Source organism: Elephantulus edwardii, unplaced genomic scaffold (genome assembly GCF_000299155.1).
Source record: "Elephantulus edwardii isolate Elephantulus edwardi_28Jun2011 unplaced genomic scaffold, EleEdw1.0 scaffold00003, whole genome shotgun sequence".
NCBI classification, from domain to species: domain Eukaryota; kingdom Metazoa; phylum Chordata; class Mammalia; order Macroscelidea; family Macroscelididae; genus Elephantulus; species Elephantulus edwardii.
The window spans coordinates 32,774,125-32,787,437 of NW_006399753.1; the positions used below are offsets into that span (position 1 = coordinate 32,774,125).

At 42.4% G+C, this 13,313-nt stretch overlaps 1 protein-coding gene across 1 annotated transcript in view; it reads left to right on the forward strand.

Moving 5' to 3' along the window:
* The first annotated feature begins 1,222 nt into the window (after positions 1 to 1,222).
* DPP4 (dipeptidyl-peptidase 4) overlaps positions 1,223 to 13,313 on the forward strand; it is a 118,285-nt gene continuing 106,194 nt past the window's right edge. Inside the window, exons 1-2 of the mRNA XM_006879485.1 lie at positions 1,223 to 1,228; positions 1,733 to 1,820. Of these exons, the coding sequence (XP_006879547.1) occupies positions 1,223 to 1,228; positions 1,733 to 1,820 (94 nt within the window). The remainder of the gene's footprint in view (positions 1,229 to 1,732; positions 1,821 to 13,313) is intronic.

Below are 13,313 nucleotides of genomic sequence, written 5' to 3' on the forward strand. Positions count from 1 at the left end.
TACCTGTTCAATCTGTAGCAGAGCAATTCTTGAAGCCAGACTCCATGGAAAGGAATATAACATAAGGATCTCAGGAAGACTCCTCAACAACGTACATTATGCAGATGATGCAACCTTGTTTGCTGAAAGTGAGGAGGGCTAAAAAAGCTTGCGTTAGAATATCAAGGAATACATCCTTCTGAAGATCAGCTTGTAAATTCAAACTGGGTGCCCACAGAACAGTGACTTTTTAAATACATGCTTTCTGAATTCAAGCTCTAGCACTGCCTAGCTGCTGGGCTTAATCTCTGAGTGCCTAGGTTTCTGGCCTGTAAAAGAAAAAGTTAATGCTCAAGGGAGCACCGTGGCAAAAATTTGCTGTTGGTGGAGTCCGAACAGGAACTAGAACTGACACAGCTGATCCTCCAGCAGGTTTTCAGTGGTGGTATGTCTCAGGAGAGTGGATTGCCTAACCTTTTTTCCCGGAACAGGTGGATTTGAACTATACGCCTTCGGGATTGCAGTGTAGCTTCTTACCACATAAGTGTCGGTATTATTATTTTTGGCATATTGATAGGAAGGTGACGGGCGGAGAAACTTCCTGAAAAGACAGTAAATTCTGATGGTTACAGTCTAAGCGTCTTTCAAAAAGTGAGCATCTTTTCTGGTTTTGCCCTCCTCTTCCACCTCTTCCCCATCATACCTCTTCATTGGATTTTATTCCAGAAGCCAACAGTGTGTTCGTCAAATTCTGTCAAAACTAAGTGCGTTTGTCAAACTCCATACCCTCTCTGAGCCTCAGGCCACTGAGGCTATTGGACCTTCAAGGCTGGCGATTCTGAGAATGAACGCTTCTTTAGGGCTGGAGGGAGCCTTTCCCAGACTCCAAGGCTTCATTCACATCCCCAGCCCGGCATTCACCTCCTCTTCTGGTTACCCAGCCGCCGCCACTTGCGCTCCCTGGGCTGCGCCCTGCGCCCCGCACCGCACTGCCCGGGGGAGGCGCCCTAGGGCACCCCGGGGCGCAGAGATGCCTGTGTCCAAGGCCCCACGCACCTTCGCACCTTCGCCGGCAGCCGCCCCGGGGCCCGTGGAACCTTTATACCGAGCGGGCTGGCCGCTCACTAATGTTTAACTCTGGGAGGAAAGTTGGGAGCGCTGAGTGACTTGGCGGCGCCTGCTGATCGCCCTGCCTTCTGCCGGAGCTGCTTTGGAGGAAGCGCAGTTCCGCTGAGACTCCGACATGATGGTAAGTGAGTGGCGCCTCTCACACTTCTCCCGCCACAGGGTCGCCTCGGGGTCGACTGGGAGGGGGCTGAGGATCCTCCCTTCCCCAAATTCTCCTTATACTGCACCAGAAGCTCGCAGAATGATCTCGGACTCCCAAATGCCAGAAGCCCCAGGGCCACCCACTGACAGGTGAAGGAACGTCCCAGGGCTCTTTTTCTCAGGGACTTTCACGGTTTCTTCTGGGACCAGCCCAGGAGAAACGACAGACGCCCACAAAACGCCAGCAGAATACACACTTCTCTCCAAGTGACAATGGGTAGAAAAAAAAGGCCCTGAGGCCGCAAGTTCAAGGGCGCTTTTGCTCATGCAAAAGCAAGCAGGAGCCTGCTAAAGCTTCCCAGCCCCCCTAAATCCTTCTTCCCTTGTTCTCCCACTTGCAATCCCACTCCTCAGGCCCCACCCTCATACTCAGACTGGGGGCAAGTGCTTCCCTCTGACTGCACTTGATCTGACTTGTTTGTAGACACTGTGGAAGGTCCTCTTGGGACTCCTGGGTGCTGCTGCGCTCATCACCGTCATCACTGTGCCCGTGGTTTTGCTGAACAAAGAGAGTAAGTTTGAAACTTTTTTTTTTAAAGTTGGACGCCAGGGGTTTAGGGACTTTGAGGGGCGCTTGGACCAGCGCAGGGTTCTAACTGCTTGCTCCTTGTTGGGAGGCTGCATTAACTTTGCCGTGACTCCAGTATTTGGGCTGTGAACTCTGCAAACCGCCACGTTTTCATATGTGTAACATGTATGCTTCCTGAAATTAGGAGGAAGTCTTTTTATTACGTTTAAAAGTCACTTTTGTAGTTGTGATCACTGAAAGAAAAGAAACGACATTTACATACCTCCCAGCTTGCCAGGGAGGAGCCCTTTAAGTGGAGAAAGAGATGATGAAGAAAGCACTAAAGTAATACGTGAGAAAAGAATCCGGAAATCTGATTGTTTTTCTTCTGATGTGATGGGAATGCACCATTTGTAAAGTTAGGATGCAGGGAGATAAACCAGAAAGTTGGCGTGTAGGATAAAGCTCAGAGGGAGTTAGATAGCTGTCCTTGTTATGTTCAGTTGAGTAGGAATTGACCCCTAGCTGACCCTCCAGCTCATTTTCAGAAGCAGTAAACCGTGCAGGAGATTGAACATCCTTCTCCCAGTGGAGCAGCTGGCAAATTTCAAGTGTCCATCTTTGGGTTGGCAAACCAACTCCTTATCATCAGAGCCACCAGAGCTCCCTCTGGGTTATTAGGTTTGGTACTGGGCAGTGTGTGTCCACGAGAGGGACAAGAGACAGTCTCTGAAACCCTGGGGTTTATTTGAGTCAGAATTCTCAACAAGATTTTTTGGTTTATGGCGAAGGCGCTTTGGTAGATTTTTATCCCCCCTTAAAAAAACTTCATGTAATTTACTGTGCCTAAATGTTGCAGTTTAGCTCTAGTTCTTAATAGAAAACATTCGGGTAATTGAATGCACACTATTTAATGCAACTCAATGAGAATACTGGTTTGGGCTTCTTTTGGCCCTCTTTTTATGTTTGTACTTTCATTTCCCTGTTAGCACTCTAGTCAGTGAACTGAAGCATTTTATTCTGTCTGAATGCTTAGCATATCCAATCAGTGAAGAATTGTATAGACAGCTCTTCCCAGAGGGAGTCTTTTCCAGCTTTTCAGGTGAAAATTCAAAATTAGTTCCATTTTTCCTTGTAATCAACAACCAGTTGCAGATTGATTCCTACTCATGGTGACTCCACAGGTGTCAAATAGAACTGAGCTTCCTAAAACTGTCAAGATTTAATTTTTTCATAAGTAGACTGACAGAACTATCTTCTGTGTCACCTCTGGGTGGATTCATGCCTACAACGTTTCAGGTAACAGCCAAAGACTGTAACCATACATATTCCTTGGGAGAATTATAGCCATCCCTGTTTACCCTGAAATTTCAGAGAGAGAATAAAGCTGTCAAGAGTTAAAGAATGGAGTGGGTTGGTCTGTTGATAATTACATATAATTAATTAAGAAAGTGCCTGCTACCAAGTTAGATTATGAAAAGTATACATCACCTCCTTTTTATTTTATTCCTTCATGCTGTTGTTATTGTTATGTGCCATCGAATCACTTGCAAATCATAGCGACCCTAAGTACAACTGCCCTAAACCCTGCTCTATCCTGCGCCAATCACACTGCCTCTGACATACCCATCCCGATTACCCCAGTCACTGAATCAATCCACCTCATAGAGGGTCTTCCCCTCTTGCGCCATCCCTCCACCCTCCCAAGCATGATGTCCCTCTTCATGAAACTGTCCCTCCTTGCAACATGCCCAAAGTATGTCAGATGAAGCCCCAGAATCCTTGACTCCAAGGAGTAGCTTGATTTAACCCTCTCCAGGATGAATCTGTTTGTTTTCTTGGCAGTCCATGGTACATTCAATACTCTTCTCCAGCACCACAGCTCAAAGGCATCAATTCTCCTTCTGTCCTCCCTAGTCATTGTCCAACTCTCTGATGCATAACAAGTGATTGCAGAAACCATGGCCTGTATCAGGTACACCTTAGTCTCCAGAGAGATACCGTTGCTCTTGAGTACTTTGGAGAGGTGTCCCTAACAGCACACTTCATGTACGCTGTTGAAATAGGGCTTTTTTTTTTGGTAAGGCCATACTTGTTTACTAAAACAGTGACACACACAAAGTCCAGTTGTAGAAATAAAACCTGAGCCATTCATTCATTCATTCAAAAAAATAGTCAACAGATCATTTGCCAGGCACTGTGCTAATTGCTGCAAATACAAATATCAAATTTTATAAATATAAGTGCCCCTGATACCAAGAAATTTGTAACATAATGAGAAATAAGATCTACAAACCTAAGTAAAGTAGATAGCCCAGTAGTGGGGCATCTCTAAAACCTCATAGAAAACTTAGCTTCCCTGCCAAGATGTGTTGAGCGAATTATCAGAATGTCCCTTAAGAAGAGTCAGAAGGATAGTGTACTTTGATAAACTACTTGAAATAACCAAATAGCCTGTGTGTCTAGTGCACACAGCTGATTCTCAGGGGACTATCTGAAGTTTATTGTTGGTTGGTATTGTTATATGCTTTCAAGTAAAGTATGACTCTTGTTAGGTGGCATCAAATTGGTTCAAACTCAAACTAGTTATGTCTCCATCCACTGGTACCAATTACCCTTTCAATTGGTTCTGACTCATTGCAGCCTCTTATGTGCCAGAGTAGAACTCTACTCCACAGTATTTCCCATGACTGATATGTTAAAGTAGATCACCAGGCCTTTATTTTTAAGACCCTCTGAGAGATCTTGAACCACCAACACTTCCATTCTTTTCCATTACTTAAGGATTTGTCACCATCCAATTGCTATTATAATTTAATAAGATAATTTAGGGGATCTTGAACAAAACTTCTCTGGCCTTTACAAAGAGCACTTAAGATCCTCAGGGAAAGTCAGAGAGGACTTCTCGTAATGGAAATACCTGGTTGCACATAGACTGAAGCCTTTGGCTGCTAACTAAAAGGTCTGGGGCTCAAATCTATCAGCTCCTCTACAGGAAACGAGTGAGGCAGTCTACATCCATAAAGATAACAGCCTGGGAAGCCCCATGAGACAGATCTACTGGGTCACCATTAGTTGGAATCTATTTCATGACAGTGTTTGTTTGTTTGTTTGTTTCTGTTTCTCTGGGAAAGGTATAATAATTAACACCATTTTCTAGAATTGAGAATTGAGATTTCCAGAAAATTATTCCCTTGTGTGTCTTTATAGAAGTGGAAGATTGCACCTTTTATTTTGGGATTGTAAGAGGATCCCAGACCAGAAGATGACATGGACAAAAAGAAAAGGAATTCGGGTTTTGCCCATAGATGATGGAGGACTGCTGGGGAGTTTGGAGCAGGGGGCATCATACTCAAACTGTTGGACATGACACTGACAAAGTGATTGATGAGGAGTAAGGTGAGAGGAGAGATAAAGGAAAGTGATCCAGGAACTTGATGGTGCAGATCAGAATTTGAAGTAGATGGATTTGATTTGAGAATTATTCAGACATGTTACAGAAGACTTTGGTAACTTACTAAGCATAAGAAAGAAGAGACAGGGTGGCTAAGGATGCCTGTTGTGGGTGACGTTATATGGGTGTTTGGCTTCTTTTAACTTTTTTATTGTCATTTGGGGGAATGTTTATAAGAACAAATTCTTTTTCCATTCAATAATTCATGCACATTGTTTTGTGACATTGATTACAATACACACAGCAATTCTTTCCACTTCCTCCGTGCTTCCTGTTTCCATTCGTCCTTCTGCCTATCCCTTCCTGCCTCCTAGCTTTATTCCTGGGCGCATTCCACCCTTTTGATTTTTGTATAGTTGAGTTGATTGTTCTACGGAGTGCATTCCTCCCTGTGTTATTGATCACTATATGAGCCTGTCTTTTGCTTAGCTGAAGGTTGAGTCACAGCGTGATTTCAGCTCCTGGCTCGAAGGGCTCTAAGGGCCATATTTTCAGGGTTTCAACTAGTCTCTGCCAGACCAGTAACTCTAATTTGTTTTGCATACTTTTTTGGGTTTGTTTCATGCTTTTCTCCCATGCTCCAGAACTTTCTGCTGTGATCCTTTTCAGAGTGGTTGATGGTAGTTACAGGGCACCATCTAGTTTGCCTGGTCCCAGTGTCACAGATACTGAAGTTCACATAGTCCTTTGGACTGACAGTCTCTTATTTGTCCTTCACTCTTCTCCGCTACACATGAAGAGAGAGAAACAGTTCTGCCTTAGATGGCCACTCACAAACTTGACACCCAGTTAACTTTTGCCAAAGTAGAATACTTGGCATTATCTTGGTAGACTGTTGTTCCTGTTAGGTATTGTAGACTAATTACAAGTAGGCCAGATATGTATAAGAAAAATTTCTGGTCTCCTGCATTATTTTACCTGAAAATTTTATCTGATACAATGTTTTTGGCTGTAGGTAACAATGTGGACCTGACAGAAAGTTTAAGTAGTGAAAAAAAGAAATAAAGAGTTGCCATTTAATAGATTTTTAAACTAATAACGACTCCGTGTGTGTCGGAAGGGAATTGCTCTTCATAGAGATCCTAGGGGCTGGTTTTCCAGCCGTGCACTTGAACTACCTACCTGTCTTTCAGGTAGTATCTTTGTACTACTCACATCACCTCGTACTTCACTGAAATGACAGACTGATATTATTAATGTTTTCTATAATTTGGAGTCCAGAAATCAAGACGTTTTAGAGTTGGTTAACTTAGTGGCCCAACAATGTGAATTCATCTTTCATCACTGCATCCTCAGCCTGCAAGCAACAGAGCAAAACATGCCTCAATCCTGTGCCATCTGCACAATATCGAATAGGCTTTATTTAAGCCCATTGTTATAGCCACTGTCAATCCATCTCTTTGAGGCTCTTTGTCTTTTTCACTGACCTTCTATCAAGTGTGCTGTCTTACTCCAGGAATTATCCTTTCCTGATAACAGGCCCAAAGTACGTGAAAGGAAGTTTCCTCATTCTCAACTCTAAGGCACATTCTGGCTGCACTTCTAATATAGATTTTTTGGTCTCTTGGCAGTCTATTATATATTCCATCTTCTTGACCGACACTAGAGTTCAAAGACATCAGTTATTCAGCCTTCGTTATTCATTGTCTAATTTACCCCTATGCAAGTTGTTGTTACGTGCAGTTGAGTCACTTGCAACTCATAGTGACCCTATGTACAACAGCCCTAAACTCTGCTCTATCCTGTGCCAATCTCACTGTCTCCGACACACCTACTCCCACCACCCCAATCACTGCATCTATCCATATCATCGAGGATCTTCCTCTCCTGCATTTTCCCTCCACCCTCCCAAACATGATGTCCCTCTACAAGGACCAGTCCTTCCTTGCAACATGCCCAAAGTATGTCAGACAGAGCTTCAAAATCATTGCCTCCAAGGAGCAGCCAGGCTTCACCCTCTCCAGGACAAACCTCTTTGTTCTCCTAGCAGCCCATGGTATATTAAACACTCTTCTCCAGCACCACAGCTCAAGGCATCAATTTTCTTTCTATAATCACTAGTCACTGTCCAGCTCTCCAATACATAGCACAAAATTGCAAAGACTATAGCCTGGATCCCAGAACATTTAATCATGCTAATGCGAAACCTATACTTGGACCAAGGGGCAGTAGTCAGAACAGAGTAGGGTAACACTGCATGCTTCAAAATTGGGAAGGGTGTACGCAAGGGATGTGTCCTATCTTCACACCTTTTCAACCTGTATGCAGAGGAGATTATCCGAGAGGCTGGGCTCTGTGAGGAGAAGTGTGGCATCAGGATTGGTGGAAGATGTATTAACAATCTGCGTTATGCAGATGACACAACCTTGCTTGCCAAAACTGAGAAGGACCTCATGCACTTGCTGCAGAGGGTCAAGGACTGCAGCCTTCAGTATGGACTGAGGTTCAATGTCAAGAAGACAAAGATTCTCACCACTGGACCAATTGGTAGCATCAGGATGGATGGCGAAGAGATTGAGATTGCTCACAGCTTCAGTTTGCTCAGCTCCACAGTCAACACTCTTGGTACCAGCAGTCAGAAAATAAAAAAAGCTTATCGCGATGGGAAAGTCTGCTGTTAGGGACCTCTCTAAAGTACTCAAGAGCAACAGTGTCTCTCTGGAGACTAAGGTGCGCCTGATACAGGCCATGGTCTTTGCAATCGCTTGTTATGCATCAGAGAGTTGGACAATGACTAGGAAGAATATAAGGAGAATTGAAGCCTTTGAGCTGTGGTGCTGGAGAAGAGTGCTGAATGTACCATGGACTTCCAAAAAAACAAACAGATTCATTGTAGAGAGGGTTAAACCAGGCTACTCCTTGGAGGCAAGGATTCTGGGGCTTCTTCTGACAGACTTTGGACATGTTGTAAGGAGAGACAGGTCCTTGGAGAGGGACATCATGCTTGGTATGGTGGAGGGACAGCGCAGGAGGGGAAGACCCTCTATGAGGTGGATTGATTCAGTGACTGGGGTAATTGGGATGGGAGTGTCAGAGGCAATGCAACTGGCACAGGATAGAGCAGGGTTTTAGGGCTGTTGTACGTAGGGTTACTATGAGTCGCAAGCAACTCGACGGCATATAACAGCAACAACAACAACATAGCCTGGATCAGGTGAACCTTAGTCTCCAGTCTGATGTTGTTGCTCTTCAGTAGTCTGGAGAGGTTCTTTGACAGCTGACTTTCCCAGTGCAGTTTTCCTTTTGATTTCCTGGCTGATAGTACCAAGAATGTTGACTGTGGAGCCAAGCAAACTAACACTGTTATCTATCTCAACCTCTTCACCATCCATACTGATGCTGCCAATTGGCCTAGTGGTGAGAATATTTGTTTTCTTGATGTTGAGCTTCAATATGTATTGAAGGCTGCAGTCCTTGACCTTCTGCAGAAAGTGCTTCAGGTCCTCTTCAGTTTCAGCAAGCAAGGTTGTGTCATCTGCATTACACAGGCTGTTGATAAATCTTCCACCAATCTTGATGCCATATTCCTCCTCATACATAAGGTAATTAAAAACACCATGGCCTGGATCAATTGTACCTCAGTCCTTAACAAGATATCCATACTCTGCTTTTTAGCACTTTAGAGAGGTCATTTGCAACAGATATCCGCATTGTAATAAATCTTTTAACTTCCTGACAGCTTCTGCTTATGAATCCAGGTAAAGTAAAAGCATTGACAACTTTAATCTTCTCTCTTGTTTATAATGATATTGTTTATTGGTTCATTACAAGGTTTTTGTTTTCATAATGTCTTAATGATTAACTCAGCTCTGGTGGCCTAGTATATGAAGCTGTTCTTCAGTCCCCAAGGCCTGTGTTTCAAAGCTACCAGCTGTTCCACAGCAGAAGGATTTACTACCTCCAAAAGCCCACTGGAGGGTAAGCTATTGGTCAGTTCCAATTCAACAGCACACAATAATATTGCTGAGTTACAATACTTGTTATTAAAGGCTTAGTCTTGGACTTTATCAGTGTTTCAAGTCTTTTTCAGCAAGCAAAGTTGTTTTCTCTACAAATCGCAGGTCCTTAAAGAATCTTCAGTCTTAATGCTCTAATCTTTTTTAGCCCTACTCAGCATTAGTGTTATTTGTCCAAAACTAAGATTGAATAAATAAGGTGAAAAGATAGGACACTGAGGCATATTTTCTTTCCCTGATTTTATGCCAGTTGACTTTAGTGTCCCCCAAGATTCATTTCACATTTTACTTATACTTATCACTCAAGTAATTTCTTAATTGATGTATATTTGAGGAGAAAAGGGAAATCATCTTGTTTCAGCTTCTGCCTTAAAGTACAGAAATGAAAGCTTGGGAATGCAGCATTTCGTTAAGTCAACAACCCTCTTCCTTCCTGGGCTCAGCCACAAGAAGGAATTCTTTACTCCACCTCTACCTCCCAAAAAAGCCCATTGTCTTCATGGTGACTCTTCATCAGGCTTCCAAAGCAGCACATATTTACAGGCAGAGATTTCTCATCTTTCTCTCAGAGATTGTGAATTTTAACCACTGGCTTTTGGATTAGCAACCCAATACAATTCCAATATCCTTACAATAAAGGGACAAAAGAGTCCAGGTCACTCAAAATAATCTTCCATTTCTCAAGATAGGTTTAAAGTCAAGCTAATACAGGGGAAGGAGAGGGAAGAAGGAAATAAAGAAAAATAGTGAAGGGAAGGGAGAGATTTTTAGAGAGAAAACAAAGAACAAAATTATGCGTAAGGCAAAGAAGCCAACAGCCAAAAGGAAGGAAGAAGAAATAAGCAAATACAATTTATCCCCAAGAGATTTGTTTAAGAGAAGGTTAAGTGCAAGAAGCTTTGACTTCAAAACTAGACCCACCCACAGCAAAGAGAAAGAGCTTTTTAATAACATGGACTGGATACCATTGCCATATTTCATAGAATAAAAATTCCTTGAGGTCAAGGGTTTCACCAAGTGAAATTAAAAGTTCAATGCGTCAGAGTAAAGAAAGTAAGCTGTACAACAGCTGGTGGGCTGAAACCACATGCCTTTGGGGTTGCAGCACAGCTTCTTATCATTAGGCCACCAGAGCTCTATAAATTGAACAGTAATACCCTTAAATAATGTGCTCCTCAGAACAGTCAAGCATAGGAGGTCCACAAGCAGCATTTTCTAAAAAGTAAATTTCAAAGGCAAAAAGGGACAAACAAAAACAGAGGATCAAGGAAGGGTATGTGAAGAATGCTGTTACATTGAATGGATCTCAACTGATGTGGAAAAAAGGTGTATAAATATTATAATGCTGGGAGAATTATTATTATTAGTTGGGAAACTAATTTCTATGTACATTTTCACTCAAACCTCAAAAATATTGTAAGCTTTACTGCAATCCCAAATGCACACCATTCAAATCCACCACCTGTGCCCTGGGGGAAAAATGAGCAATCTCTTCCAGTGCAGTTAACTGCCTCTGAAAACCTACTGGAAGGTCAGGTCTGACTTAGTTGTACATATCAAATCAACAAATGTAGCTAGAGAGACAGAAACAGAGAGAGAGAGAAAGAAAGGATTTCATCTTGTTTCAGATCTCACAATTATCCTGTTATAGGATAGTGCATGTGTAAGCATTCAATTTTGCAGAGAATTAGCAATAATGAATAAAAAAACTTTACTCATATGTAATTATTTTTAAAATATTTCTGATTTTGTTGTTATTGTTAGGTGCCATTGAGTGGTCTCCAACTATTAGTGATTGTATCCACAGCAGAATAAACCCTGCCCAACCATACCTCATTTTTATTGTTTACCATAGAGTCAGAACTGGCCCATACTTGACACTCCAGCACGTTTTCATAGTCAGTTAATCCCATAGGAGGAGACTACCCATCCTTCTCCCTCAGAGCAGCAGGTGGATTTGAACCATGTGCCTTTGAGATTACAGTACAGCTTCTTACCTTTAGACCACCAGAGCCCTGCCTTGGTATAACAAAAAGATTCCACTAAGTATTTGTGATCTCCTTTTTACTCCTTTTATACTCTTACTTTGTGAATTTTTTAAATATTCTATTGTCAAATAGGTATTGTGATTTTTTTTTATTATGGGATGCACCTATGTATCTGTTCTTTTCACTTTTAGCTGTAAATTTCCTCAATACCCCCTTTCAATGCATAGGACATGTGGCTGTTCCCCTGCTCACTGGTAATAAAAGACAGCACAATGTGAAGAAGACGGACATAATCAAAGAAAGAAAAGATAACATCTGTGAAGTTTACCTGAGGTAGTCTAGGATCTATTCCAGGTTTAAGAGCATATAAATTAGTCTGAATGAAAGTTTTGTATGTTTCAGAGGACAATTTCTAAACGGTGTGCTCTATAAAAGCTTGAGTTGATCTCAGGCTGGCTTAGTTAACTATTGTCAACTCTGTTCAAGTGCTCCTGAGGTCAGTGGGTTGTCTTTTCTCAGGCCAGCTATTTGGGCTTTCAGTTCTCTGGCTATAGCATATGCTTTCAATGTCTCTATCTTAGAAATCTGTGCTTCTCTCCTCTAAGGAGATCCAGAGAGAAAAAAAGGAGGCTTATTTACCTAATTGACGGTTAAAGAAAGACAGCAGAAGAAACTGACAAGAGCTGAATTAGTGAGCTTGAAAGTTTATGACTTAACAAAGTACTGATGCTGACATGGAATGTGACTGTAGATAGGATGCAAAAATACCTTGTTTGTAGAAGTGACACTTGTGAACCCATAGGAAGAGCCAAGATCCATTTACTGTGCACTAGATATTGGGCATTTAATCCTTAAAACTGCCCTTTGAGGATGATACTGTTAACTTGATTTTTTAACATAGTTTTACAGAAATTTTGAGAGGATGTTTTATTTATTTATTGTTGTGTGATAGATTAAGTCAAACCAAACTGACATAAAACAAAATCAAACAAAGCTATTCCTTTCAATTCTTTGGGTCAGGAATTTTGCAAGTGGTTTAGCTGGGTAAAAAGGATCCCTGGTGGTTAAAGGGACTGGCTGTTAACCAAAATGTCAATAGTTTAAACCCATCAGACTTTCATCAGAAGATAAAGCCACCATAAAGAAAACAAACAGGTTCATCCTAGAGTGGGTTAAACCAGGCTGCTCCTGGAGGCAAGAATTCTGAGGCTTCGTCTGACATACTTTGGACATGTTGCAAAAAGGGACCAGTCCTTTGAGAAGGATGTTATGCTTGGGAGGGTGGAGGGACAGTGCAGGAGAGGAAGACCCTCTATGAGGTGGATTGATTCAGTGACTGGGGCAGTGGGGGTATGTGTGTCTGGGACAGTGTGATCGGCATGAGACAGAGCAGGGTTTAGGGCTGTTGTACATAGGGTGGCTATGAGTCACAAGTGACTCGACAGCACATAACAACAACCATAAATAAAATAAGCCTTGGAAACCCCATGGGTAATTCTATTTACTCTTACAGAATCAATATGAGTCAGAATTGACTCAAATGGCTGTGGATTAGCTGATGTTTTCATAATGTTGCAATCAAGGTGCTGTCTGAAAACTTGCCTAGAGCAGGAGTGTCCACCTCCAAGCTCACTCCTGTGTCTGATGTTCTGTCTTAACTTATGGTCCACTCACAGCTGACCCTCCACCTGGTTTTCCAAGGATATAAGTTTATGAGAAGAAATTGCCTATCTTTCTCACAAGGAGTTACTGGAGAATTTGAACTTCCAGAGAAGCACCACCTGTGAGAGCAGTTCCGCATGAACTCTGCCACCTACGCTCCCCTGGCAGATGTTCAGAAGTGTTCTTTTCCCACTGTGCTGCCCTCTCCACAGGATGGCATGGCAGCGAGCTTCTCTTAGGATGAATGAACCAAGAGAATGATGTAGATGAAATATCATGGGAAGTCATAGATACAAAATAGTTTTATCTTTAAAAAACAGACCAAAACAAAACAAAAAAGCACTTTCTATTGTCATTTATGCAGTCAGATTTCACCAGAGTAGACATTTCTTGGAAGGGGCCATCATACTTCAAAGGTGAAACCCTCAATGAGAAGG